At 49.2% G+C, this 25,323-nt stretch overlaps 3 protein-coding genes across 11 annotated transcripts in view; all 3 read right to left on the reverse strand.

Annotated features, from left to right (window-relative positions):
* The window catches only part of rassf3 (Ras association domain family member 3), a 43,525-nt gene extending 27,481 nt beyond the window's left edge, over positions 1-16,044 (reverse strand). Inside the window, exons 1-2 of the mRNA XM_029247572.1 lie at positions 15,378-16,044; positions 3,133-3,269 (exon numbers count right to left, since the gene is read on the reverse strand). Coding sequence (XP_029103405.1) covers positions 3,133-3,269; positions 15,378-15,888 — 648 coding nt within the window. The 5' untranslated portion in view covers positions 15,889-16,044. The remainder of the gene's footprint in view (positions 1-3,132; positions 3,270-15,377) is intronic.
* Positions 16,045-17,050: 1,006 nt separating this feature from the next.
* LOC108920891 (apoptosis facilitator Bcl-2-like protein 14) lies at positions 17,051-20,713 on the reverse strand. The gene is made up of 5 exons (XM_018729954.2): positions 20,030-20,713; positions 19,867-19,944; positions 19,429-19,487; positions 19,024-19,290; positions 17,051-18,825 (listed from the first exon to the last, which is right to left on the reverse strand). Exons 1-5 carry the CDS (start codon positions 20,292-20,294, stop codon positions 18,784-18,786), a joined length of 711 nt encoding a protein of 236 aa, XP_018585470.1. The 5' UTR covers positions 20,295-20,713; the 3' UTR covers positions 17,051-18,783.
* dgki (diacylglycerol kinase, iota) overlaps positions 20,227-25,323 on the reverse strand; it is a 42,226-nt gene continuing 37,129 nt past the window's right edge. For 6 of the 9 annotated variants that reach the window (XM_029247180.1, XM_029247181.1, XM_029247185.1 and 3 more), the window contains 3 exons: positions 22,276-25,234; positions 20,723-20,800; positions 20,289-20,304 (listed from right to left, as the gene is read on the reverse strand). In XM_029247180.1, coding sequence (XP_029103013.1) covers positions 25,118-25,234 — 117 coding nt within the window. In that variant the 3' untranslated portion in view covers positions 20,289-20,304; positions 20,723-20,800; positions 22,276-25,117. Of the gene's footprint in view, positions 20,318-20,722; positions 20,801-22,275; positions 25,235-25,323 lie in introns of all 9 variants that reach the window. The other 3 variants (XM_029247179.1, XM_029247177.1, XM_029247178.1) reach the window with 3 other exon arrangements.

Consider the following 25,323-nt stretch of genomic DNA (forward strand, 5'->3'; position numbering starts at 1 on the left):
ATGTCTCAACCCCCCCCCCCCCCCGCCCGCCCAGTACTCCCCGCCCCATCGCGAGGCTGGAATGTCGAGACCTCGGCAGGTCATATTTCTCCCAGCGACAGCTTGGGGATCCGCAGGCACGACAGATCCGAGCAACTGGGCGCCCTCCCGGTCTCTCCAGCCTTAATCATAAACTGCAACATGAGCGTGGATATCGGGGGGGTCAGCACGGTGGTGCAGCAGGTGGCACTGCTGTCTCACAGCACCTGGGCCAACTGGGCATAGGTTTGAATCCAGCTCAGGAGGTGCTGAGTTTGTGTGTTCCTCGTTGTGTTCCCATGGGTTTCTTCTCAGTGCTCTGGTTTCCTCCCACTTTCAAAAGGGATGCATTTCAGTTCAACTGAGGACTCTAAATTGCCCACAGGGAGCGTGAGTGTGTGTGAGAGTGGGGGGGGCTACCCTACGACGGCCTAGAATCCTGTCCAGGGGTGTACCTTCGCTAGTCTACCACTCTGGGTTTCCAGGACAGGCACTGGACCACCATGACCCTGACAGTGTCCAAGTGGCTAACTATCATGAATGAGTGCACTTGCCTGGTGCATTATGGGAAGTCTGCTGACTGTTGGGGGCCCAAAACAAATTGCCATGACACTCTCAGCGACGCCACTGTCCCAGCATCCTCCTGTATTTATAAATAGAACATTCAACGCCCTCATTGACATTGTCATTTAATGGCTTTTACCGCACTTCCCAAGAAGCCCAAAAACAAGGCTGAAATCGGGGTCGCGTTTCGGTGCGTACGGTCTTTGGACGCAGCCCATCTGCATGCGTGCGAGGATCCGTCCTGCGCCTCAAGGGCTTCTTTATTTATTTCGGAAAAGCGAATTACTGCGGTACAGAGGTGAGCGCAGGACACCGCTTAACCGCATGAGCCGGGCCAGAACGCAGACGGACGTCGGACACGAGCCGCACCGCGCACGTGAGAAGAGTTTGAGACCGTAAAGACCGCGGCGAAAACGGATTATGCTGTCCTCTTCAACCCCTCCCCAGCGCTTTGTAAACCGAAGAATGTAAATACCCAAGTTATCTGCAGTGTGGCAGCGCAGCGATAAGAGCCCTGAGATCACGGCAGGAAGCTCCAGATGCAGGTTAGATGATGTGCTGCTGGATTTAGCCTCACATCGTACCCAGGAGGCGAAGGGTCGAGGGCCTTCGGGGTCAACGGGACCTCGCGGGCCGCTGTCGTCCTCCCTTGGGGCGGGGGGCGGTCACGGCTTTCAGAGCCGCCATTGTTTCGGAAGGCTGACCCCAGGCGCCTGGCGTTTCGATGACGGATTCATTCCTGCCACGTCGTCGCCCGGGGCGGAGGAGATTGATACCGAGGGTCGCGATGGGGTCAGTCCCACGTGAAACACACACCGGTGCGTGGAAGTACATCATGCGCCCTGTTCACTTTGTAGACCCTCCTGGGGTCACCGAAGGACGCCCCCATCAAGAGGGGCCGAGAGAGAGAGAGAGAGAGAGAGAGAGAGAAGGTGTCTGTCAGCAGCTGGTGGACAGGACTGAGAGGGACCGAGTGAGACACATGTCCACTGCTCAGCGGTTCACTGCTCTTTCCTCCTGCTGATGGACATCTTGACGCATTTGTGACCGATGACCCAACGTGGGGGTGTTCCCGCCGTCTCGCTGAAACTCGCTGACCCCGAGTTGCTGCGAAGCAGATCGATTTATTCCCTCGAGTGGACGCCGACGTCCAATAACGGCAAATATCAGGGACAAAAACTCAGCAGAAGACTTAATGCCGTGAAGCGAAAGTGCACCTACTCCGGGAAAAAGTTCCACACCTCTCAACTCAACTCGTTTCCTTTTTCCACCCAAGCATGTATGTTTTTTTCCCCAAAACTAATTGCATTAATAAGAACTGAAAAAAACCATGAAATTCTGAAGTAGCAAAATTACTGTGTCCCACAGTATGAGAGATGGGGGGTGCGGTGGCGCGGCGGGGTGCTCTGGATCCTGCTCTTCGGTGGGTCTGGGGTTCAAGTCCCGCTTGGGGTGCCTTGTGACGGACTGGTGTCCCGTCCTGGGTATGTCCCCTCCCCCCTCGCGCCGTGTGCCGGGTTAGGCTCCGGTGCCCCGTATAGGGCGAGCGGTTTGGACGGACGGATGGACAGTACTGAGAGATCATAAGAGATCACGAAAGGGGGAAGCGCCGCTTAATTGTAGGCGACACTCCATAACTGCAGTGTGCGTGTGAGTGGGTGCGAAGGGACAGCTGGTACTGTAGCGGTTAGAGGTGCCCAAGGTTCAGACCCCAAGGTCGCAGGTTCGAATTTCTACCTCCGGCTGTAGTACCCTTGAGCAAGGTACTTAGCCTAAATTGTTGCAGTAAAATTACCCAAATATATAAGTAGGGCAATAACCGTAGGTATATTAACATTATGTCAGAAGCAGACACACACATGACGGTACGCCGAGTAAAAGTCTGAGTCACACTCTGAGGCTCATCCTTCACTCTATAGACACTATATTAGCGCTGACTGGATAAGCTGAGAAGGCACAACACACACAACAAGAACCATGGTTTCTACAGATATTACTTACTGTAAGTGAATGTGCTCCTACATTGTGCTGCTGCTGTTATTGCCCCTCCACCCACCATCACCTCTACTCTCACGCCCCCTTGTGGACATCAGTAGAAATACAAGTAGTAATTTGTCCCCCCCTTGAAAAAACCCAGAGTAAAACATTGCACTTAATCGCTTATTTGACATTTTACCAAAGTGACTTACAATGCTAATTTACTTATCCATTTATACAACGTTTTACTGGAGCAACTTAGGGTAAGTGTCTTACTCAGGGGTACTACAGCTGGGATTCAAACCTACAACCTTTAGATGCAAAAGCAGCAGTGCTAACCACTGCACTATCAGCTGTCCCCCATAAGAGTGGGGGCAAACAAGAAAGGACACAATACGTCTGCACATCATATATGCGTGGCGACCTGTACGTGTACAAATATATGAGATTCATCCATGCAGGTTTGTGACTAATTGCAATACAAACACAGAACCCCCTTGTGTTACAGTGTATTGTAGGAACTCAAGGAAATCTCACTCTGACACACACACACTCGACCTGGGCATCACTCACAGACAGCAGGGGGGCATTGTTGTTGTTCAGATGGTTGAGGGCGCCGGGCACGGGAGGCGGGTCGGCTGCTGGTCCACTCTGGTGGCAGTCCAGGGACACCTTGTCTCGGCACTGTGTGTGACAGGTGTACTTACACCCTGTGGCGTGGAGGACGGGAGACAAGAGGACTGGTCAGCCAAGGACACGCAAGCGTTTTCTGTACACGCAAGAGGACAGGTGATCAGCACCAACAATAGAACAGCTGGTAGTGTAACAGTTACAGTTGCTGCCTTTGGAGCGAGAGGTTGTGGGTTCGAATCCCACCTCAGGCTATAGGACCCTTGAGCAAGGTACTTACCTGAAATTACCCAGCTGTGTAAATAGTTGAAAGTTGTTTAGGAGGAAAGTCTTGGCTACAATGTAACGGAAAGGCAGGTGCGATACAGTAACTCCGCAGGGGTTCCATACACCGAAAGACTAAGTGTCATCGAGAGTCACTTTTATGAGACTGAAATCACTGCACGGGGGACTCAATTAATGGGTCAGTCATTACTGCGCCTCCCATCTTACGATCAATGAAGCATCGTCCCGGTTCGAGGATCCAGGTTCTTCAGCACTTTAAGCTCCCACGCATGCACACGCACACAGGACGTCGCTCATTCAGACACCGGACAAGGATGCAGACGGGAGGGTCCTTCGGTGCCAAACGACACGCAAAGCTGGCATCGCATAACGCTCTGAAAGGCAGGATATGCAAACGGGACAATAACAGATGCAAACACACCGGCGGCGCGAAAGTCAGAAACCCCTCGAGCAGGAAGTGCACCGCATCACGGGAGAGAACGTCGACGCTACGTTGATCCGACACTTTTCTCCAAAAGGACTTGTAATTATTTACCCATTTATGCAGCTGGGTAACTTTACTGGAGCAATTTGGGGGTAAGTACCTCGCTCAAGGGGGAATCGAACCCGTGACCTTTGGGTTCGAAGGCAGCAGCTCGAACCACCGCGCTCCGCTCCACTCCACATTGAGACACCATCTGAGAACAAGGAGAGAGGCGGGCCTCGCAGTCCCCGCAGTCTCAGTGCGTCCCGACGACGGCCCCGGTGACTCGTTACCGAAACGTGTTTCCGCGGCCTGTCCGCCGCCCACAGCCCACCTGCAGCCCGTCCCCCGAGAGTCGCTTCCAAATAGCCCACCGACACACACGGCTACCGACGCGACGCCGTCGACGCTCCGCTCTACGTCTCGGCGCCCTAACGGCCCCCCCGACCCCCCACGGCCGAGTTACCTGAGGACCTCCTCTTCACCTGCTTCGAGATCTTGTCCGACAGCTTACAGACGGCTGTGCCCATTCCCAGAGCGCCGACCGACCAACGCTCCCCGACCCCGCCTTGCTGGCTGCCCGGCCGCCTCTCGCAGAGCTCAGACTGACAGAGTCGTGCGCTCGCACACACTCACTTACATTAATTGACTGATGGATCACACTCGCAGTAACGCCCCTCCCTGCTCCTTCAAAGTATCTGCAGCCCATTTGGCTACAGAGACAAACTGCCAACACCCCCCCCCCCCACTGAGGGAATGGGGGGGGGGGGGGGGGTAATTTGACTGTCAAACGACGGGTTCATTCCTGCGCCGTGATGGACGGGCAGAGCAGGATGGGAGGGGCACACACACATACACAGTGTGTGTGTGTGTGTGGGGAGGAGTGCACTCAGAAACAGCAAGACAACAAGACCTTCAGAAGAGACACACGGGAGGGAGGGAGGGACATTGGGGACAATGACCTGCTACTGTACTTATTAGGAGGAAGAGGAGACAGTGAGTCCAGCAGCAGTGTGGACACACTCAGCATGAGCAGAGGGAAGAGGAAATACTGCATTCTCACACACACACACACACACACACACACACACACACACACACACCCTGCCACACTTGTTATGCTTACGCAGTGCAGCTGCTGTCACACTGATAATGACGCCAAAGTTGAGTCCCGGCGTTCAGACCTTCCCGGACATCTCGGGTCCTGCCGAACGAAGGCGTACGGTACTAACGTGAGGGTTACCCCGCTTTACCGCGCTACACGAGAACCGCAGCGCTCCGTATCCCCGGTGCCGCACCGATGAGAAGCCGAGAGACAGAATTAGGGAGATGTTTGCCCTGTGGCGGGTGAGCTCGTCTCTGCCCTAAGAGCTCCGGCCCCCCGGGCTCCCGCTGCCAGGACGCTTCCGGCACCATCGATCCGGCAGCGCGAGAGCAGCCGGGGAACCGAGCTCACCAGCAGCGCGCCGCACCTCCTCCGCTTTGCATCGCGCCAGCCGTCCACTTTCAACGCTCTGGATAATAATGTCTCGTAGCTGTGCGTTTGCACCCGCATGCTTCTGGAAGCATTTCAAGCAGAGCGGCTCTCCCTAAGTACCTTCCCGAGATTTGAACCAACGACCATTTGAGCATCCGTCTGCTTCCCATAAGTCCCATTTCGTGCCGTGCTCCACCTCGTACCCTCGCATCAGCGCCGGCCTGCAGAGCCTCGGAGCCTCGGAGCAAAGCCCACAGCGAAAGGAGCGATTCTGTTCGGCGTCTCGCGGCGACATCGACGGCGACGCACACTTTGCGCACCGCTCCCCCCCGGGGAACCACGGCCTCCACCGGTCTCACTCTCCACTGAGAGAAGGTGCTCATTTAAACAGGAATGAAAAGCAGCACTCGGTGTTCGACTGAAGGCTTTTTTCTAGATGCAAACACTTTTCCCAGATATTTGTTGGTTTTTTTACAGTGATTTACCTGTTTATACAGCCGACTAATATTTAGTGGTGAAATACAGGTAAGTACCGTGCTCATGGGGTACCCGGGTCCCTCCGGGAATGAACATGCAACTATTAGCTTAATTATTTAACACACACACACACGCACACTTTCAGAACCACTTGTCCCATACGGGGTCACGGGGAACCGGAGCCTACCCGGCAACACAGGGGCGTAAGGCCAGAGGGGGAAGGAACACACCCAGGACGGGACGCCAGTCCGTCACAAGGCACCCCAAGCGGGACTTGAACCCCAGACCCACCGGACAGCAGGACTGTGGTCCAACCCGCTGCGCCACCGCACCCCCCTATTTATTTAAAACAGAGAAATAGTTTAAACACCTATAACAACAATAACAACCCCCCCCCCCCAGTGGTGCAGATGAAGCCTTCGTCCCGTGGTAAAATACAGATGTACACAATGGTGCTCAAACTTCTTTGATAAATCTGGGCCACCCTGATCCCATTCTGGACAAGCGGTTATTGATAATTAATTCATGGTAATACACCATCCATCCAGTTCCATCATCTGCTTGTCCTGGTCAGGGTCACGGGGGTCCGGAGCCTATCCTGGAATCACTGGACGCAAGGCTGAAGAGAGGTACACCCTGGACGGGACACCAGTCCATTGCAGTGTAGCCACACACACACACACACACACACACTCTACAGGCAATTTAGCATCGATTAAAAGACAAGCAAAAAAATATATAAATTTTGTTACAAAAATAAAATATATTGCTGTCATTATTGTCATTTCACAAAAACCATTTATTTTGGGATTTTCATTTTGGATGAAATATTTTTTTGTCCAAAAACCAATATTTTTCCAATTAATACAATGGAAATTTGACCTCATTTACAAAGAAAATTCACCTAACAGGGGAACAAAGCAACCCTGATGTGTGAGGAACGGATGTGTTTTTATTTTCAGTCAGAAATTAGTTTTAATTTTATTGATGACAACAAAAATGTTCAAAAGTCAACGTATTTTTAATACATTATAAAGCAAAGTAACTAATAAATTGGATGTGTGTATTGCAAACTTTCTGACTGTGATTGATTTTGATTGATAATAAAGTTGGTGAAAAACAAGGTACAGGCTCATGATATGAATCAGGCAGTCACTGGGATTGATCAGGACGTTGCGAAAATCATGGCTTTTTTAATTATTACAATTAATTTTAATATTAACTGAAGTTAAAAATAAATAATACTTTTAAGATTCATTTCGTTATCTGTTACGACTTTGGCTGAATAGAATAAACTGAGGGAGGTCCACCGTGTATGTGTGTGCGCGCGTAGTTGAGGAACCAGTGTACGAGCTACACCGATGTGCCAGCAGGTGGCGCAGTTGTTAAATTCATGTCGGCAAATTCACGTTCATCAGTAAGTGGAAAATACTGGAGTAACTGATCTCCTTTCATTAAAAGTGGAGCAGCAGAAGTTCACCAAAATAATAATTGATGTTATAGTCTGGGGTACAAACTGAAATTCCCTGTAACGAAGATTTATTCGAGAATAATATTTTTCTACGGAGAGTTTGCCGTTACAAGTCTGGTTTTCGGCTCGACACCCGTCCCTTCGGCACGGAAACGCCAACACGGCGGGGAGCTGCGACACACCGGGCTGCTGCGCATTTAGAACCCGGTGCGTACCTAACCCTAACCTTAACCCTAACCCTTCGGCCCACGGTGCGAACCAACACGAAGTGCGCAAGACGCGGTACAAACCACACCTGTACCTCCTGGGTTACCAGAGCACGCTTTTCCTCCCGTCCCAGACTCACGGCTTCTCTTCAGCGGGGGGTCCACGTGCCGAGCGAAGGGAGCGATAGGCTCCATACCCCCGCGACCCTGACCGGGACCGCCACCTGGTCCCTGGTTTCAGACCCAGAGCTCCGGGTTGTCGCCCCATCCCAAGGCCAACAGGTGTCGGGCATTAAGGGGGGGGGGGGGGGTGACAGACAGTTTGGCTCTCACTGCCCCCCCGTCACTCACCCACTGTGTACTCCAGGCGCTGTGGGACCCCACCCTCTACATCTGCACAGCTCTTAATGTACGGCAAGACCCCCTGCCCCCGGGGTGCGGTAAACACGGTCCCTCCTTCCTGCTCAAAGCGTTTGCGAAGCGGGCAGCGTGGCGGTTACAGCTACTGCTGCGTACCTCAAAGACTCGGGTTCGAACCCTGCCTCCCGCTGCGGCGCACGAGTGAGCTTCTCACCCTGAGCCGACGCAGGGAAAACAACGCAGCTGTACAAATGGACGAACGGCTCGAGTTTACCACTGTAAGCTGCTCTGCAGGACCGCGTCAACTATTGAAGAATTTGTTTTACTTTATTAGACTTAAGCAGCAAGTAGCAGAAAGGACGCGTGCGTCACTGCGCTCCGGAGCGTCCGCACAGACTAACGAACAAAGGTGACGCTTTTGGGAAGTTGTCACGAAAGGGCTCCTGTTTCTAGAGGGAACGAGCGCAGCGTCCGAGTGCTGCTGCGACACAGGGCTCCTTGCACTGGGGGGGGGGGGGTCGCGTTCCGCTCCCTGCACACGGTCGCGGTTTGACCCGAGCGCTGCAGCGACTGCACTCTTCTGAGAAACAGCGACATCTCCCTGCGGGTCGCTCGCTGGGGTCACGCTGTCAAACACAGTGAAAAGGAGGTAAATAATGCGGCGGGGCGCAGAATACCAGCTTTCTTCTGACCAGCGGCGTTCGGCCTCACGCGGACCCTGCGCACCTGGGGTCTCCTGCAGTCTTTGCGTGGAACGCTGGAGGTCACAGCACCAGAGACACTGCACACCACATGCTCACAGACCCCGCCTAAGCTTTTCACTGAAGTGGCTGAAACGCGCGCGCACACACACACACACACACACACACACACACACCATCTGAAACCACTTGTCCCATACAGGGTCACAGGGAGCCAGAGCCTAACCCAGCAACACAGGGCGTAAGGCCGGAGGGGGAGGGGACACACCCAGGACGGGACGCCGGTCCGTCGCAAGGCACCCCAAGCGGGACTCGAACCCCAGACCCACCGGAGAGCAGGACCCGGTCCAACCCACTGGCTGAAACATTAACTGGCTAAATTCATTGGAGCCTGAGTACGTTAGTACGTTAATGACATACTAATGGAAAGCTTCTACTCATTTACCCTGCTGGACAATCATTACAACGGTGCGGCTCCCCTTGGGGTCTAGTGCTACAAACACGCGCACGGCTCGCAACGCCGCCGCACCGAGGCGACAAAGGGTGCACGTGGCGTTTCGCGCGAAACTCGCCGAAGACTCCGAGTTAATGCATTAAGAACGAAAGACCGGGCAAAGGTCCGGTACGCAAACGCTCGTCGGTTCGCGGAGAGTCGTCGGACGTGACGCCGAAAGGGGTCCGAGCAGAACTCGTCAACCCCAATCCTGGGTTCCTGCACTGACAGTGGACCAGCAGGATGGCCCAGCCCCCAGTCCGTTTAATGAGTCCAATCCTGTGTGTGTGTGAGATGAGGACACGGTTGCCTGCACTCTCCATAGGCCAACCTGGCCTCTGCTCTGGGCCACTAAGCTGTGACACAGCAGTGCGTTTTCTCTTGCCGCGCCATCACTGCCGCCGTGCGAACAAGCGGCTGGACATTAGAGACAAAGACGGACGGGTGTCGAGCATCAAAGGTCAAACCGGACAGTCGTGGATACGTGTTGCAGCATCAGCGTTCTTCCTTAGGCGTTTGGGAACTGGACAAGAGATCAAGTGCAAAACCCCAAGACTGGGCAGACAAGTCCAGGGGGCCTTTGTGACTCGTCCTCTTTGAGCAGCAGGTCTCGCGTCTCATGTCTCACGAGGTCGCATCTTGTACCAGAATTGCTGGGCTTTAGTCTCTTGTCCGAACATATAACTGTTACGCTACAATTTCTCCTTACACCTCGGAAGGAGATGCGCCACAGTGAAAGGAAATGTTGGTCAACGTCGAAAAACGTAGATACGGAATCCAAAAGCGAAACGGAGCTTTTGCTTGGTTACAGGAGAAAGTACATTTACTCATTCAGCTGATGCTTTTCTCCAAAGTGACTTAGAGTGTTAGGGTTACGATTATTTAGCCCTTTCTACAGCTGGGTAATTTTACTGGAGCAATTTAAGGTAAGTATCTTGCTCCAGGGGGTGCGGTGGTGCAGTGGATTGGACCGGGTCCTGCTCTCCGGTGGGTCTGGGGTTCGAGTCCCCACTTGGGGTGCCTTGCGAGGGACTGGCGTCCCGTCCTGGGTGTGTCCCCTCCCCCTCCGGTCTTACGTCCTGTGTTGCCGGGTTAGGCTCCGGTTCCCCATGACCCCGTGTGGGACAAGCAGTTCAGAAAGTGTGTGTGTGTGTACCTTGCTCCAGGGTACTACAGCCAGAGGTGGGGATCAAACCTGCAAAATTGGGGGCCGAAGGCAGCAACTCTAACCACTATGCTGCTGGCCGCCCGTAGGCTGGACGTCACGTTGACATCCTTACTGGAGGAGCGTGCGGACGTGAGCAGAGCCCTTACCGGGAAGTGACGCGAGACTCGTGCCAGGCAATGCAGGTGAAAAGTGCGGAATGCCGCCGTTTCACAACGGAGACAAGTTCTGAGAAACTCCAGGTATGGAGCAATGTCTTTGGCAGAGCCACAGAAGTGGAATAAAGATGCATGTGGAAAACGCTAATGTAACGTGTGATAGCAGAGCGGTTCAGAACCCGCAGGCAGCTGAAGATGGACATTATTAGTGATTTACATTTGTCCATTTATGAGACGCTTTTCTCCAAAGCGACATATATCTCATAGAAAATACAATGTGTTCATTTCATTAGGAGAAAGAGACACTTAGATACAGACGTGTGATTTTTAAGTACAGCTAGTTTCTTTCCACCATAGGAACTAATTTATAATCACATGAGTAGCTTTTATATATATATATATAAACATTTGTTACATTACAGGAGTAGCTGCGTGAATGTTTATCCATTGTTTAACAGGTGTGATCTCAAAGTCATAGGGTATGAACGTTTATACGTTACACGAAATTTAGAGATCATGGGAGAAGTGAGTTTTAAGACTCTTTTTAAATGTATTGGATTTATTGGATTTCTGTGCTAGTCGCGGTTTATCCATAACGAACACCATGTTCATGCATAAGGGTGTCCACCAGTGCACTTGGCACCAGGACACCCTAGGTCGGAGGTCGATGATCGACTTTGTAGTCGTTTCTTCTGACCTTTGGCCATATGTCTTGGACACTCGGGTGAAGAGAGGGGCTGAGCTGTCAACTGATCACCACCTGGTGGCGAGTTGGATTCGATGGCGGGGGAAAAAGCTGGACAGACCTGGCAGGCCCAAACGCATAGTGAGGGTCTGTTGGGAACGTTTGGCGGAGGCCCCTGTCAGAGAGGTCTTCAACTCCCACCTCCGACAGAGCTTCAACCAGGTCCCGAGGGAGGTGGGGGACATTGAGTCTGAATGGACTATGTTCCGCTCCTCCATTGTCGGTGCGGCTGTTCGGAGCTGCGGCCATAAGGTCTCCGGTGCCTGTCGCGGCGGCAATCCCCGAACACGGTGGTGGACACCGGAAGTAAGGGGTGCCGTCAAGCTGAAGAAGGAGTTCTATCGGGCCTGGCTGGCTCATGGGAATCCTGAAGCAGCTGACGGGTACCAACGGGCCAAACGGAGCGCGGCTCTGGCAGTCGCCGCGGCAAAAACTCGGGCTTGGGAGGAGTTCGGTGAGGCCATGGAGGAAGACTTTCGGTCGGCCTCAAAGAGATTCTGGCAAACCGTCCGGCGACTCAGAGGGGGGAAGCGGTGTTCCACGAACACTGTTTACAGTGGAAGTGGTGCGCTGCTGACCTCAGCTGAGGATGTTCTCGGGCGGTGGAAGGAGTACTTTGAGGATCTCCTCAATCCCTCCGACACGCCTTCCGTAGAGGAAGCTGAGGCTGGGGACTCGGAGGGGGACTCGTCCATTACCCTGGCTGAAGTTGCTGAGGTAGTCAAAAAACTCCTCGGTGGCAAGGCTCCGGGGGTGGATGAGATCCGCCCCGAGTTTCTCAAGTCTCTGGATGTTGTGGGGCTGTCTTGGCTGATACGCCTCTGCAGCATCGCGTGGAGTTCGGGAACGGTGCCTCTGGACTGGCAGACCGGGGTGGTGGTCCCTCTTTTTAAGAAGGGGGACCGGAGATTGTGTTCCAACTACAGGGGGATCACACTCCTTAGCCTCCCTGGGAAAGTCTATGCCAGGGTACTGGAAAGGAGAATCCGACCGATAGTCGAACCTCGGATTCAGGAGGAGCAATGCGGTTTTCGCCCTGGCCGTGGAACACTGGACCAGCTCTATACCCTCACTAGGGTGTTGGAGGGTTCGTGGGAGTTTGCCCAACCAGTCCATATGTGTTTTGTGGACCTGGAGAAGGCATTCGACCGTGTCCCTCGTGGCATCCTGTGGGGGGTGCTTCGGGATTATGGGGTTCGGGGCTCGTTGCTACGGGCTGTTCGTTCCCTGTATGACCGGAGCAGGAGCTTGGTTCGCATTGCCGGCAGTAAGTCAGACCTGTTCCCGGTGCATGTTGGACTCCGCCAGGGCTGCCCTTTGTCACCGATTCTGTTCATTATTTTTATGGACAGAATTTCTAGGCGCAGTCAGGGAACGGAGGGTGTCTGTTTTGGTGGCCGCGAGATCTCGTCTCTGCTTTTTGCGGACGATGTGGTCCTGTTGGCTTCATCAAGTCAAGACTTGCAGCGTGCACTGGGGAGGTTTGCAGCCGAGTGCGAAGCGGCGGGGATGAGAATCAGCACCTCCAAATCCGAGGCCATGGTTCTCAGTTGGAAAAAGGTGGATTGCTCCCTCCGGGTTAGGGGGGAGTTGCTCCCTCAAGTGGAGGAGTTTAAGTATCTCGGGGTCTTGTTCACGAGTGAGGGAAAAATGGAGCGGCAGGTCGACAGACGGATCGGTGCGGCGTCCGCAGTAATGCGGTCATTGTACCGGTCTGTTGTGGTGAAGAGGGAGCTGAGTCGTAAGGCGAAGCTCTCAATTTACCGGTCGATCTACGTTCCTACCCTCACCTATGGTCATGAACTCTGGATCATGACCGAAAGAATGAGATCGCGGATACAAGTGGCAGAAATGAGTTTCCTCCGCAGAGTGGCTGGGCGCACCCTTAGGGATAGGGTGAGGAGCTCAGTCACCCGGGAGGAGCTCGGAGTAGAGCCGCTGCTCCTCCGCATCGAGAGGAGCCAGTTGAGGTGGCTCGGGCATCTGTTCCGGATGCCTCCTGGACGCCTCCCTGGGGAGGTGCTCCGGGCTTGTCCCACTGGGAGGAGGCCTCGGGGCAGACCCAGGACACGTTGGAGAGACTATGTCTCCCGGCTGGCCTGGGAACGCCTTGGGGTTCCCCCAGAGGAACTGGAGGAGGTGTGCGGGGAGAGGGAGGTCTGGAGTACTCTGCTCGGACTGCTGCCCCCGCGACCCGGCCCCGGATAAAAGCGGAGGAAGATGGATGGATGGATTTTTAAATGTAGACAGATTCAGCAGTTCTGAGTGAGAGTGGGAGGTCATTCCACCACATCAAAGCCAGAACCAAGAACCTTTGCACTCGTGCCATGAAATGTAATAACCCTCACCAGCCTGGGAACTCATATTTTGGTCTGTAACAGTAAAAAAAGTCAGTGGATGAAGTGCATGAACCTCCTACGGTTGAAGGGATGCGGAGCGATTATTGCCACTGAACTACTTCTGATTTCAGTACTTTGACCCTTTCGCAGTCACTCACCATCGCCAACCGCTTTCCCAAGTCAGGCTCGCGTGGCCATGTGTGACGCGTGCGCGTTGCCGCGGCCTTCGCTGCAGTTTCCTTCCGCGCTAAAGAAGCCACGAGAGCCGGTACAGAGACCGACCGTGCGACGGGCGATATGTCGTCACCACGGGTCCTGCTTTGGACAACAGCGGTACGCGTCAACTTTGTCCCCCTGGCCGGTTCGGTGCGGTTTGGTTTAGGACGTCTGCTTTCCGAATGACCGAGCAGCCGAGGCCTCGGCCGGGCGAGCAGCAAGCGCCGAGCGCGAGGGTTCAACGGTCGGTCACGCCGGATTCCGGGGCGTCCGAGCCGACCCGTGCGCCACGAGGCCGAAACCGACAGCTCCTCGTCCGCTCCGCTCTCCCAAGACCGCACGTCAAGGTGCGCTGACCGCACCGACCATCCCCAAAGCAACAGGCGGGAAACGACCGTCCTTGGCATTGATGTCACGAAGGGGTTACTTTGCATATTTCTTAATCTAACAACTGCTTATTTTTAGATAGAGGGAATATGTTTGGTTTATAGTGCGTTTATATACACGGACACCAAAGTCCCACTCATTTTCACAGAAGGCTGTTTTCTAATAAGCAACAGAGAGGCCATGAGAAGGTTGTGGGAAACTACGTGAACCTGGAGAAACTATTTGAGAAACCATTTCAGGCTAAATATGCAAAGCACTTCGCCCGCGGAACCGGTCTGTCCAAGCACCTTCACACGTGAGCGTTCCGCGGGCGCGCGCCACCGGGCCCACGTGCGGCTGCGCCGGTCGGTGAGAAGAAGTAGGGAAGCGGAAAAGCGGACGCCGTCGCCATGGAAACGGAGCGCGACAGCCGCGACCTGAGGGTCTGGCGAGAGCCCGGATTCTGTCCTCCACGTAGATGGGCGGCGGACGCGGAGAGCTCGCAGAATCATGTGTGCGGGGGCAGAGGCGTAGCGCGGGGAGAGTGAGAGTGTGTGTGTGTGCGCGCGCACTCGCTTAGCCTCAGGGTTCCTCTATCATATGAGTTCTGGTCGAACCGGCTCAGTGCGTGCGTGCACGCGCGTGACCTCGATTTAGTACACTGTTCTTACTGGTGTGAAACGGACATTTAGCGGCGAACAATCAGGCTCCTTGGAAGTGCAGTAAAGCGCACATCACACAGGTACATACTTACTATAGTGCGGAGCGTCATCGCCTCGCTTGTACCTTCAGGTTGCGGGTTCGAATGACACGCGAGAGAGCCCCACTCCCCTTTGGAAATACCGATCCCTACTATATAGAGAGGATACCGCCCGCCCGGGCTGTAGAAAAGCGCAGACCGTCAAATTGCGCACCGCTGCTGCACGTCGCCTTGGATCCTTACGTCAAAATGAAGACTTGATTTGGCAAATCTGCTCATATTCACGTATGTCGGTGCCGAGGCGTCGAAAACCTCGAATGAGTTGAGTAGCTGCTGCGTTCGAAGCCCAAACGTGCGGGGACACACACACACACACACACACACAGAGAGAGAGACAGACAGACAGACACCGACCGAGTGCCGCCAGCGCGAGCCGCTCCGACCGACCAGCCCCCTTTTTCTGTAGTGCATCGAAAGACACCAAAAGAAAGCAAAACGTGGCGAACAAGGAACGCGCGGCGCCCACAGCACTGATTGAAACAACGCCTTGGCTCCCGGTGGCCCACCTGTACAGGTGAGGCGCCCTTGCAGGATGAACTGGCAGCACACGTCGCACCAGCCGACGCCGCTCTCCTCCTCCGCGCGGAACACGTGTCCTTCGCCCTTCTCCTCCTTCACCCGGGGGTCTCTGCGGGACTCGAATATGGTGCGTACGTCGGGGGGCCGGTAGGCCCGCTTCCTGCTGCGGGGGGCCGCTCCGTCGCCCTCGGCGCCTCTGTCCGGCCGCGCGCCCTGACTCTCGGCGGGAGGAGGGGCGGCGGCGGCGGCGGCGGCGAACACGTCGAGGCTGCGCTTCGGGGGCGAGTGTTGCTTCCGAATCGCCTTCACCCCCTTCGCCTTCGAGTGCCGAATCTTGGCGTTTGAAGGCGGGAACATTATTTGCGGGGCTCCTTCCTCCCGCTCGTCGCCGACTGCCTGCTTCGGCTGCTCCAGCACCAGCACCGTGACGGCCGGGCTGCCGGCGGACAGGTAGCGCGCAGGTGAGTACTTCCTGGCCGGGTGCATCACCGCGAACATCGCGACGGACGCGCGCGAACGGAACGCCCGCCCGCTCTTCTGCACGCGCCAACCATACAAGGGAGGGTACGGGCTGCTTAAGTGTCGATGCCTGTCGCTGTGAGGCTTCGGAACGGTGCTGTGGCTCTGATCTCTCTCTCTCTCTCTCACACGCACACACCCGAGGTAAAACCCAATTTTCCACCCACAACCTTGTCAAACAGGTACCGATGATGTTTCAGTTTTTCGAGAAGCGCGCGCTCACTTGGCGCTCGAGCCTGAACATGAAAATGCATCTTATTACATGTTTACAAGTAACACACATCCGTGGTTATATTAGTAATGAGACAAAAAAATAAAATTTAATGAATCCTCCTTCAGCCGACTCCTTTTCCCCCAAGCCGACTTACTGTAACAACTTTGATGTTCTGCCTTTTTATGCATCATCATTCAGGGTAAGTACCTTGCAGGTGGGCTGAGCAGGAATTGTCTGCTTCTCCAGTGTACTATGTGAAATACATGATGAACTAAGTCTAGTGCGATCACAGGTTCTGCCTGAAACGACAGCAGTCATGCCTGTAAGGTAGGCATCCCAAACAGAAGAAAACAATCAGAAGCAGTTTCAATATAGTTGCGTTGCTGGGCATAAATGACTCTGAACACTGCAGTGTGGACCAGTGTCACAGCCCTCAGAGTCCATGGACCTCTGGTCAGATGACTGTAGTATAAATTGACAGGTTCTTTCTAAATGGGCCTGTAAGAGCAGTAATGATCAAGAAGATTCTACACTATTAGCTTAGAGGGTCCAAGGGCTATAAAGGTTGGTATAGTTGGGGGGAAATTCACATGGGGTGGTAAATTGTGCTCAGTTCTATAAGTTTTATGAAACTTTAATCAAGCAGTTTACACCTACTGTATCTATTGCATACTACTCAAGTAATACACAATCTGGGTACCAAATATGCAAATTTTGAAAGGCACCTTGAAGAGCAATGTTTGGTTTCCAGAGACAGGACAACTTTATCAATTTCCTCAAAATAATCTGGTAATCATTTAAGCAGAATGCAAATTATATATAAAAAAAAAAAACATAGGTATGTGTTGCAAGTTGAGACAATTAAAACAGGCCTCATTTGTAAGAGGAAAATTAAGACAAGGTTTGTTTGAAAAACTGTATTCACCCATTTGTACATAGCACATACATCATATTTGAAATAAAACATTTCAAGCAATTCAGAAAGCAAAAGTCATTTTCCTTTCAAAACATTTAATTTAAACCACTCTCCTAGGTGACAAGCTTTCAATTTTTTAATCCCACACTTTTCAACCCAGTTTTAAGTGTTGCCAATTATCAAAATTTGGTTTCCACACATCAGTTATGGGTCCTTAATGTTTGTTGATCACAGTAGTCAACTGTGAGCTCAGTGGTTCACACCTGCACTGTAACAATCTGCTGTACAAGCTTCAAGTGTTAAGCACAGGACTGAAGTGGGTTGTAGCTTAGGTGGAAGAATTTAGCAAAACCCCTAAATGATGCAGCTCTTAGTACTTTAGAGCTAGAAAACGGTAGGCAGCCAAAACAAGGGCTTACAAACCATTGGGCCTGACTGACTGCCCCAACGAGACACACTGAAACCCATCGCATACAGAAAGATAAAGGCTACTGTAAAGACATACTAATGATACAGTATAACAGATTAAGAAAATGTTGCATAATGTAAAATTTCAAGTTCCTACAAATTAAGATGTTACAGTACAATTGTAGAGATTAAATCAAGTAAACAGTGGCACATCATGGAGGTAGAAACCACTGCTATGGGTCCAAAGCACCCATTTCTTGTTTTCAAAATTACACTGAGATACTTAATTTCATCATTTGGTTTGACATGTTACAACTATTGTGCAACATGCAGATTAGAAACTGGAATAACTTTAGATACACCCACCCACAAAGTGCAAACACAGGGTAACGGAAAATATGACTGCACAAATGCTAGCAACCTGACTGGATCGCTTCACTTGAAGTCTGTTCTCAGTACAGACATGACACTCATTTCCTATGACAACTTCAGATGCATCCTCTAACAATTTTGCAGAATGGACTACTGCTAATTCTACAAGCCACAAAGTAAAATATGGCTGCTCGAGCATGATGCTTGACCAGGTTCAGCCCACGCAGACAGGTGTCAGAACCTACAGTAAGAACATCTAGTTTGATAGCCAAACCAGATGATGCTATTTTAGTACAGCTTTAAGCAGATATTTTTACTCATTTTCTGCTTACTGTAGCAGACAACACTGAATCAACATGCTAATACTCTTGATAACGTTGCTCTTACTTTACCAATTAGGAATCAAGATGGCATCCTTTCACTAAGAGGTTAAAAAAAACTGCTGCACTGAATGCTCCAAATATTGCTTTCAAACCCATTATAACATTGACTTAGTCATTAAAGTTAACATTTTTGTAGAATTTTTTGTTGTAGCCATTTATGAATTTTAGAAAACACTGGTCATTCACACAGAGTATCTAAAGTATTTCGACACTACTGTTACTAGAACTAAAAGCAAAGCCAGGCAGTTGAGAAAAATCTGTACTGAAAGCTATCAACATTGCACAGTTTACCCTTTAAAAAAGTTTTAGAAATGTGAACTCTTGTTCAATTCCTGCCACATGACTGTCAAAACTAAAAGGATTCATTACAACACAAAACTGTAACTTGTTTTCATTATTCCTCAACTGTGGAGCAAATTGAGCATTGAACTTTTCATTGCAAATTCATTGATGCGAAAGTGGTGGGAATCAATACAAATGAAACCCTTGACAGAATCAACAGTACAGGTCCATTAAGCTGCATCACAAGTGTGAAGTTACAGCAAAAAGGAACTACATTTGAGGGAAGAAAAATAAAATCTTCATTGGACTTCATCATTGTCCTCAATGTCAAAGGCTTTCTCCTAGAAAAAGCAAAATAGCAAAGTGAGAACATTAACATTCACTTCATTTACTGCACTCCAAATCAGAGTTAAATTGGCCTTAATATGTGGCTTATTAACGATAATAAATGTCATTCTATAGGTTAAAAAAAATTAATTTCATTAATTTTTCCATGACTCATCCTCACAACTGTAGCCAGAAGCTGTAGCCACACTCACCCATCCACCATGCTGCTGTGCCCAGGTGGAAAAATGCTCCTTCAGGTACCTGGCACCAAAGCCCATCAGTAAGTTCATGGGGTGGTTTTGCATGGCTGTCAGTCTGCGAGTGACCTCGAAGGTCAAGGCAATCTCGGCACATTCAAGTTTTTCTGAGTCTGAAGTTCTAGAGGGTTTTGCGCTCTCGACAAATAGCTTGGTCACTTCTGCAAAGACTGCATAGTTAAAGTTCTGGAGTTTCTGAAATAGAGTCTTGTCATTCTTCATCTGGCCAGGCAGGGAAAATTAAGAAACCCAAAAAAAAAAAAAGGGGGGGGGGGCTGAGTTATTGAACTTTGCATATAACCCAGAGAAAATGTATAATTTTAAGTAGAAAAAGATCGACAGAATATCTTATGCACTCACTTTCTCGTTGAGGCGGTCACCAGATTCTTTTAGCAGTTCCACGATTGTCTGGATAACATCTGTGACAGTAAAGCCATTAAAAGCTACATTTACATGCTAACCATTTTTGCCCTTTCAAGCAGTTCATGTTGATAAAACTCAGCTGATGAAATTAATGTAAAAATGCTGAAATATATATAGTAGTTTTAAGTTCTAACAGAGGTCCTGCTGCAGTTCCTGTGAGCAACAAACCAGCTAAATTACTACATTAAAGTATCCAGCTAAAAAAAAAAAAAATACACATTTTCATTCACTTTTATATAAAGTTTCAACTGTATGGCCTAACGGGAACACATAATAACGTCCATCTCTTCATGCTTTTAAACACAGACATAAATGTGTTGCTCCACTATGTTACTTTGCAACCCCAAAGAACATGTAGATAAAGTGAAAGCCTACCATCTTCACCATCACACTCAATGTCTGAAGGGGCAATATGCATAGAGTCCACAATCCTCATCAGTGTATCCACCACATCTATTATGAAAGACAGCAGAAGGGAGTTACACAGAGGAAGACAAGCCACTTCTTCTGCTACATCCTCACTACCTGGAGCACTTACCCTTCCTGCACCTACTCTCCAACCTGCCACTCTTCCCATCAGGCTGGTCTGATGTGTCAGTCTGTGAAAGAACGCAAGTGAATATCTTCTTCAGCTTACCCTTCTTCTTCTTCTTTTTCTTCTCCTCCTCCTTATCTTTAATGAACATGATAGACTTGCTGGCAGGTGCTCTGACAATGTTCCTCCTTGACGCGTAGTTCACGAGGAGCTGGAACTCCTCCGAATCCTCTAGAGCCACTGCGCATCTCCCGCCCCCGTTCTCCATCGTGCCGCAACTGCAGCGACAGACTGCAACTTAAAATTCCAAAACACTTCTGCGGTGAAAAACATTTTCCAATCACGCTACTCTTGTGTTCTTAACACTGTAAGCCACCCTAATACCAAGGTGTCAGTTGAATAAAAAGTGGCCTAAACATAAAAACAACTTTTACAATTGCTGTTAGAGCTAAAAATAACTTTCTCAGAAATCAGGACCTTTACTGGAACCCCTCCATTTTTACAAAACATTTGCACAAACAACTTCCTTATCTGCTTCATGTTCAGCTAATTTCACTACTTGTACTATCCTATATACATGTATATACTGTACATTTATTTCTACCACCTTCAGTCACAATATCCATGGTACAATTCTACAAATTATTTATACACAAATGTTAAAATGTAATCAAACACTTTAAAGGAGCAACTTACTATGTATATTAAGAGATTGACTGCTACAAGGTGAATGCCAGGAATTCTTGTTTGAGAGAAGCAGGAAGTACACCTGAACTGATAGGAGATGGAGTAAACACTATCAGTAAGATCATGGTACAGAAATCGTAGACAGCGGCACAGGGCATGTTACAGCATGTCAGTGCAGTCCAAGTGCAGAACCGCAACTCGTGCCATCTGTTATGTGTACGTCATCTGTCTCCAGACCGGTATCAGACATTGCAGAGCACAAATGACTCCACTTCGACACCTCACAACTAAGGTCTCCTGCTGGGGTGCCAAGGCTGTGTCATTCACTGGACTTACTGGTCCAAATTGTACATCGTCTAATAACTTGCAGTAAAGTCACGTGTCCCAAATTCTGCAGTGAAATACTATAGTACTCTAACAATGAGCCAATCACTCTAAACTTTGCAAAGGTTGTTTTCCAAGCAAAACCTAGCATTAAAATCAAATACCAAAATAACAATAGGACTAAGACCATTAAACCAACATATATTATTGATATAACTACCCAACGCCTTTGTCCAAAGTGACTTACAATATTAATTATCTTTAACATGATGTACCAGTTAATGTAGCTGGTTATTCCTACCATTTCAATTCAAGGTAAGTACCTTGATCAAGGGTACTGCAGCAGGAGTGGGGAATTCAAACCATTAACTTTCAGAATATCATGCATAAGCCATACGCACTGCAACAGCTGCTGCCGACAGTCAAAAACCAAATTAGTGTAAATGGAAAAAAAAAACCAAAGACATTTACCAAACATACACATGCACAGATGTAAAATGTACATCCTTGTTTAAAAAAAAAAAAAAAAAATCAAAGCCATCAACACATGGTTTGACATCCTGTGGCAGATACTGGTGTAAAACTGGAGGTGTGTGAGAGCAAGTAAACATTTTTGTGATCAAAAAAATTCTCACATACAGACTGAGCAGATTGATTCAGATGTGGCAGTACTATAGAGATTTATTCCTGGGGCAGCAGGTAGTGACCTGCTGAGGGTGGTTTTCCTACAGGCTTGTACTAGTATTAGTATAGTACCCTAGATCAACGTACTACTCTTAATAGACACAATAAAGTATACATTAAATCATGTTAAAGTTGATTATGCACAGGGCAAGTGATCCTGGGCGAAGTGTCAGTTAACAACAGTTTAAAATACACACACATCATGTGATGGTAACCTCCTGATACCGGCGACATGAGCCTCATCAGCTTTCATTTTCGATTCATGTCATGAATCATGACACACACAGTCAAATGAACAACTGTACCGATAGCACTTCACAAAAATAATCACATTCATACTTCGAAACTTTCTCTAGAAAACAATGTTTTCGCTCGTTTATTAAAAAACACTTCGACATCACCCATTACACACTTCTACTAGCTACTTACTACTTAGCTTAGCTAGCTAGTAGTACTGAGGTAAGTCTTAGTACTGTCTTCGTAATACTTTACCATGAATTAAAATATAAACTAAAATATACTTGCAAAATTAACGACAACATTGAAACACTTACATTAATAAGTGCTTTTTTCGCTTGTTTTGTGCTCGTTCCCGCATAAAACCTCCCACTCAGGCGACTTCACTTCGAATCTGGGCGGCGCCGAAGTCCGGAAATTTTGTACCCCCTTCGCCCGCCTGCGTCATCGCGCGGGTGACGTCACGTCGACGTGACCAAATAAAGACACGCCCCTTAATTTTTCATTTTCTCTTTAATAGTGTCTGTAATGAAAGTATTTTCCATGACACGTATTTCTGACATGCCTCTGCTCACCTTTTCAGTTTGTACACCTTCCATACATGGGATCAGGGACAGATCAGGTATCCGCTGCTGTACACACCAGTCTTTACAAATGCGCCTGATATGTGTGGTAGGGATTTTGTGGGAATTTCTGTTGCTCGGCTCCAAAATGTGACATTTCAACTACCACACTTAAAGTATGGAAAACATGTTTCACCAGGTATGGAATCACTTTTGCAACTATTGTATAAATACAGTAAAATGATCTTTAGAGGTCATTTCTGCCTGGCAGTCTACTACTGTCTATAGAAAACCAGCAAATTGTGTGCCATCGGCTGAACTGCTGTGTCACTTCTCAGTCTTACGGACCAGTGCTAAATTACTTAATTACTGATCTGCAGCTCTCATTAAACCCATGTTATTAGGACTGAGCAATGGCACCACATCTACATGTGACAGTGCCCAGGGATGGCTGTGACTGAAATGGTACAAAGAATTTTTACCACCAAAACATCATCTACTGACATATCAGACATTCAAGTAATCTCATATTTTAAAAAAATTACATTAGGAAATAATGACTAAAAGGGAAAAGTTATCAAGCCATAGCCAAGATTCATGAAACGATAGTAAAACTTCATACGTTGTGTTTTTGGGGAACAAACAACCTAAGAGATAATAAATACCCATGCACCACAATGTTTAAAAAAAAAAAAAAAAAACACAAAAATAATATAAATTAATATCTTGTATCTGTACAAATAAAACTTGGAAATTTTGATGATTTTTTTTTTTCTCATTAGCTGGTATCTCTGCATGCAAATATTACCTTAGGTTTGACAAACATGTTACAATATCTTGGAAAGTGGAAGAATTTTAGGATTTTACTCCAGAAGGTTGACCTTGGATTTAGGGTTAGACTGTGATGCCCAAAACAACTGGCCAATAAGGTACTACACTTCAGGTTGGTAATGGTGTCACAAATGACAGCAAAATTCTTTACCACAAGCCAATGATTTTCACAGAATCACAAGTACTACCCTCTTTGTCCGAAAAACAAAAAAAGCCAAATAACTCTTTACTTTAAAAGAAAAAAAAAAAAGACAAAAATATACAAAAATCAGATATTTTCACCTTTTAAAAAAATGCACATTCCACCACAAAGTTAAGTGGTGTTGCAAACAACCACTATAAAAAAATTAATGTAATGTAAAAATACTCAAATATACTCCATTCCTATTGCATTGAATATGGCTCAGATTTTTTTTTCTTCTCATCGGATAAATATGCACAATAAAACACCACCACACTCATCGTAGCATTTTAAAAGAAAAGGAGGAAAGTCTGTAGCAGAGTGGAGTGTTTTTTTTTTTACTAAAAGACATTTGGATTAGATTTTCTCCTTAAAACTTTGAAACAAAAACCACATGGTCACCCTGGGAGGCCAGACTAGCGATGTGTTCATGGTCCAGGTGGCAGTGCAGTCTCACCACCTCAGGTCCTCCAGCGAAGAGAAAACACTGGAGGATTTACACTGGAATACACTGGGCTCAGTCTATCTGTGGACCAGGAGTGGAAGCCATGGGACCTCAGACAGGTATTTTCATGTAAAATGCTAATGTAAACCTCCATCAAGGACTGCTATAATATAAAGGAATGTTAATACGTCACTTTGAAAACCTCGAAATAGCAGAAAGTGTCCAGTGTTGCCAGAGAACCCACGTCATTTATCAGGTAAAAAAATTGAACACCATGGAGACTGGTTCCAGAAATTATTAGAAACTCTCGTTACTGCTGCTGTTGTGGTGTCTGGCAGGGCCCTAAATCCTCAGCCTGTGAAAAAGAGAATGATGGATAAAAAGTTAACAAGCAGAGGAGATCGGTGATATGCGAGGGTTTCTTTCTTTTTTTTTTCTTTTTTCTTTTTAGCAATTAAGAATGTGCTGCAGTGCAATATATGTCTTATGTAAAATCGGTCAAGTGGTCGTGCAGTAGGAGTGTCAAAGGCATCGTCCCAGCCTTTACATGCTTACTACGTCTTTGGCACGCAAACTTCTTCACCACTACGTTTTATACATTTTAGTCACCCTTTACCAGCAGTTCCCTCTTGTTGATGGGCCACCCTTTAGCTTCTCAAGATCCGAGCTTCTGTCCTCAGACCAAGGCAATTCAGAGATTTTCAACCCCTAACATCTGACCAATGGTCCTCAGCCACCACAATCCTGCTACAATCATTCATTCAATAAATAAATCAATAAATAAGAAGTCCATAAATAAATAAATATCCGACAAAACAGAGGTAAACATTCCCATAGCAACAAAAAAAAAAAGTCAAAGGAAATGTCAGTGAAGCACGGGCCTCTCCGGGCTGCTGGCTTTTACGAAAGCGACCGGAGACCGGAAACGGCCCTTCCTGCAGCCGTGGACAACGTGTCCCAGCACGACGAGTGCCCCGGACAACAGCGCGCCCTTGCTCCGGAGCGGCCACGCTCGGCCTCCAGCGAATCGTGTCCACCTCCAGCGTCGCAGTCCAAGGCCAGGACGGCGGGCTCGTCCCCTGCGGGCCTCCATCTGTCATGCCGGTACTGTGGGGGGTGAGGAGGAGGAAGCCAGGCCCTCATACCGCTGTCTCCAGGTCCTCGTGCGAGATGGTCTGGTACTGTTGCTGGCTCTCCAGGTAGGAAGCCAACTCCACGTCGCCAGATTCCTGGGCCTTGTCTTTTGGCGTCTTTCCCTGCAACACGTGTTTTTACTCAGTGTCAGCAGACACAGGATGACACCGGGCATGTCAGCACACCTCAGTTTATTGTGCCAAAACCAGCC

Source organism: Scleropages formosus, chromosome 21 (assembly GCF_900964775.1).
Source record: "Scleropages formosus chromosome 21, fSclFor1.1, whole genome shotgun sequence".
NCBI lineage: Eukaryota > Metazoa > Chordata > Actinopteri > Osteoglossiformes > Osteoglossidae > Scleropages > Scleropages formosus.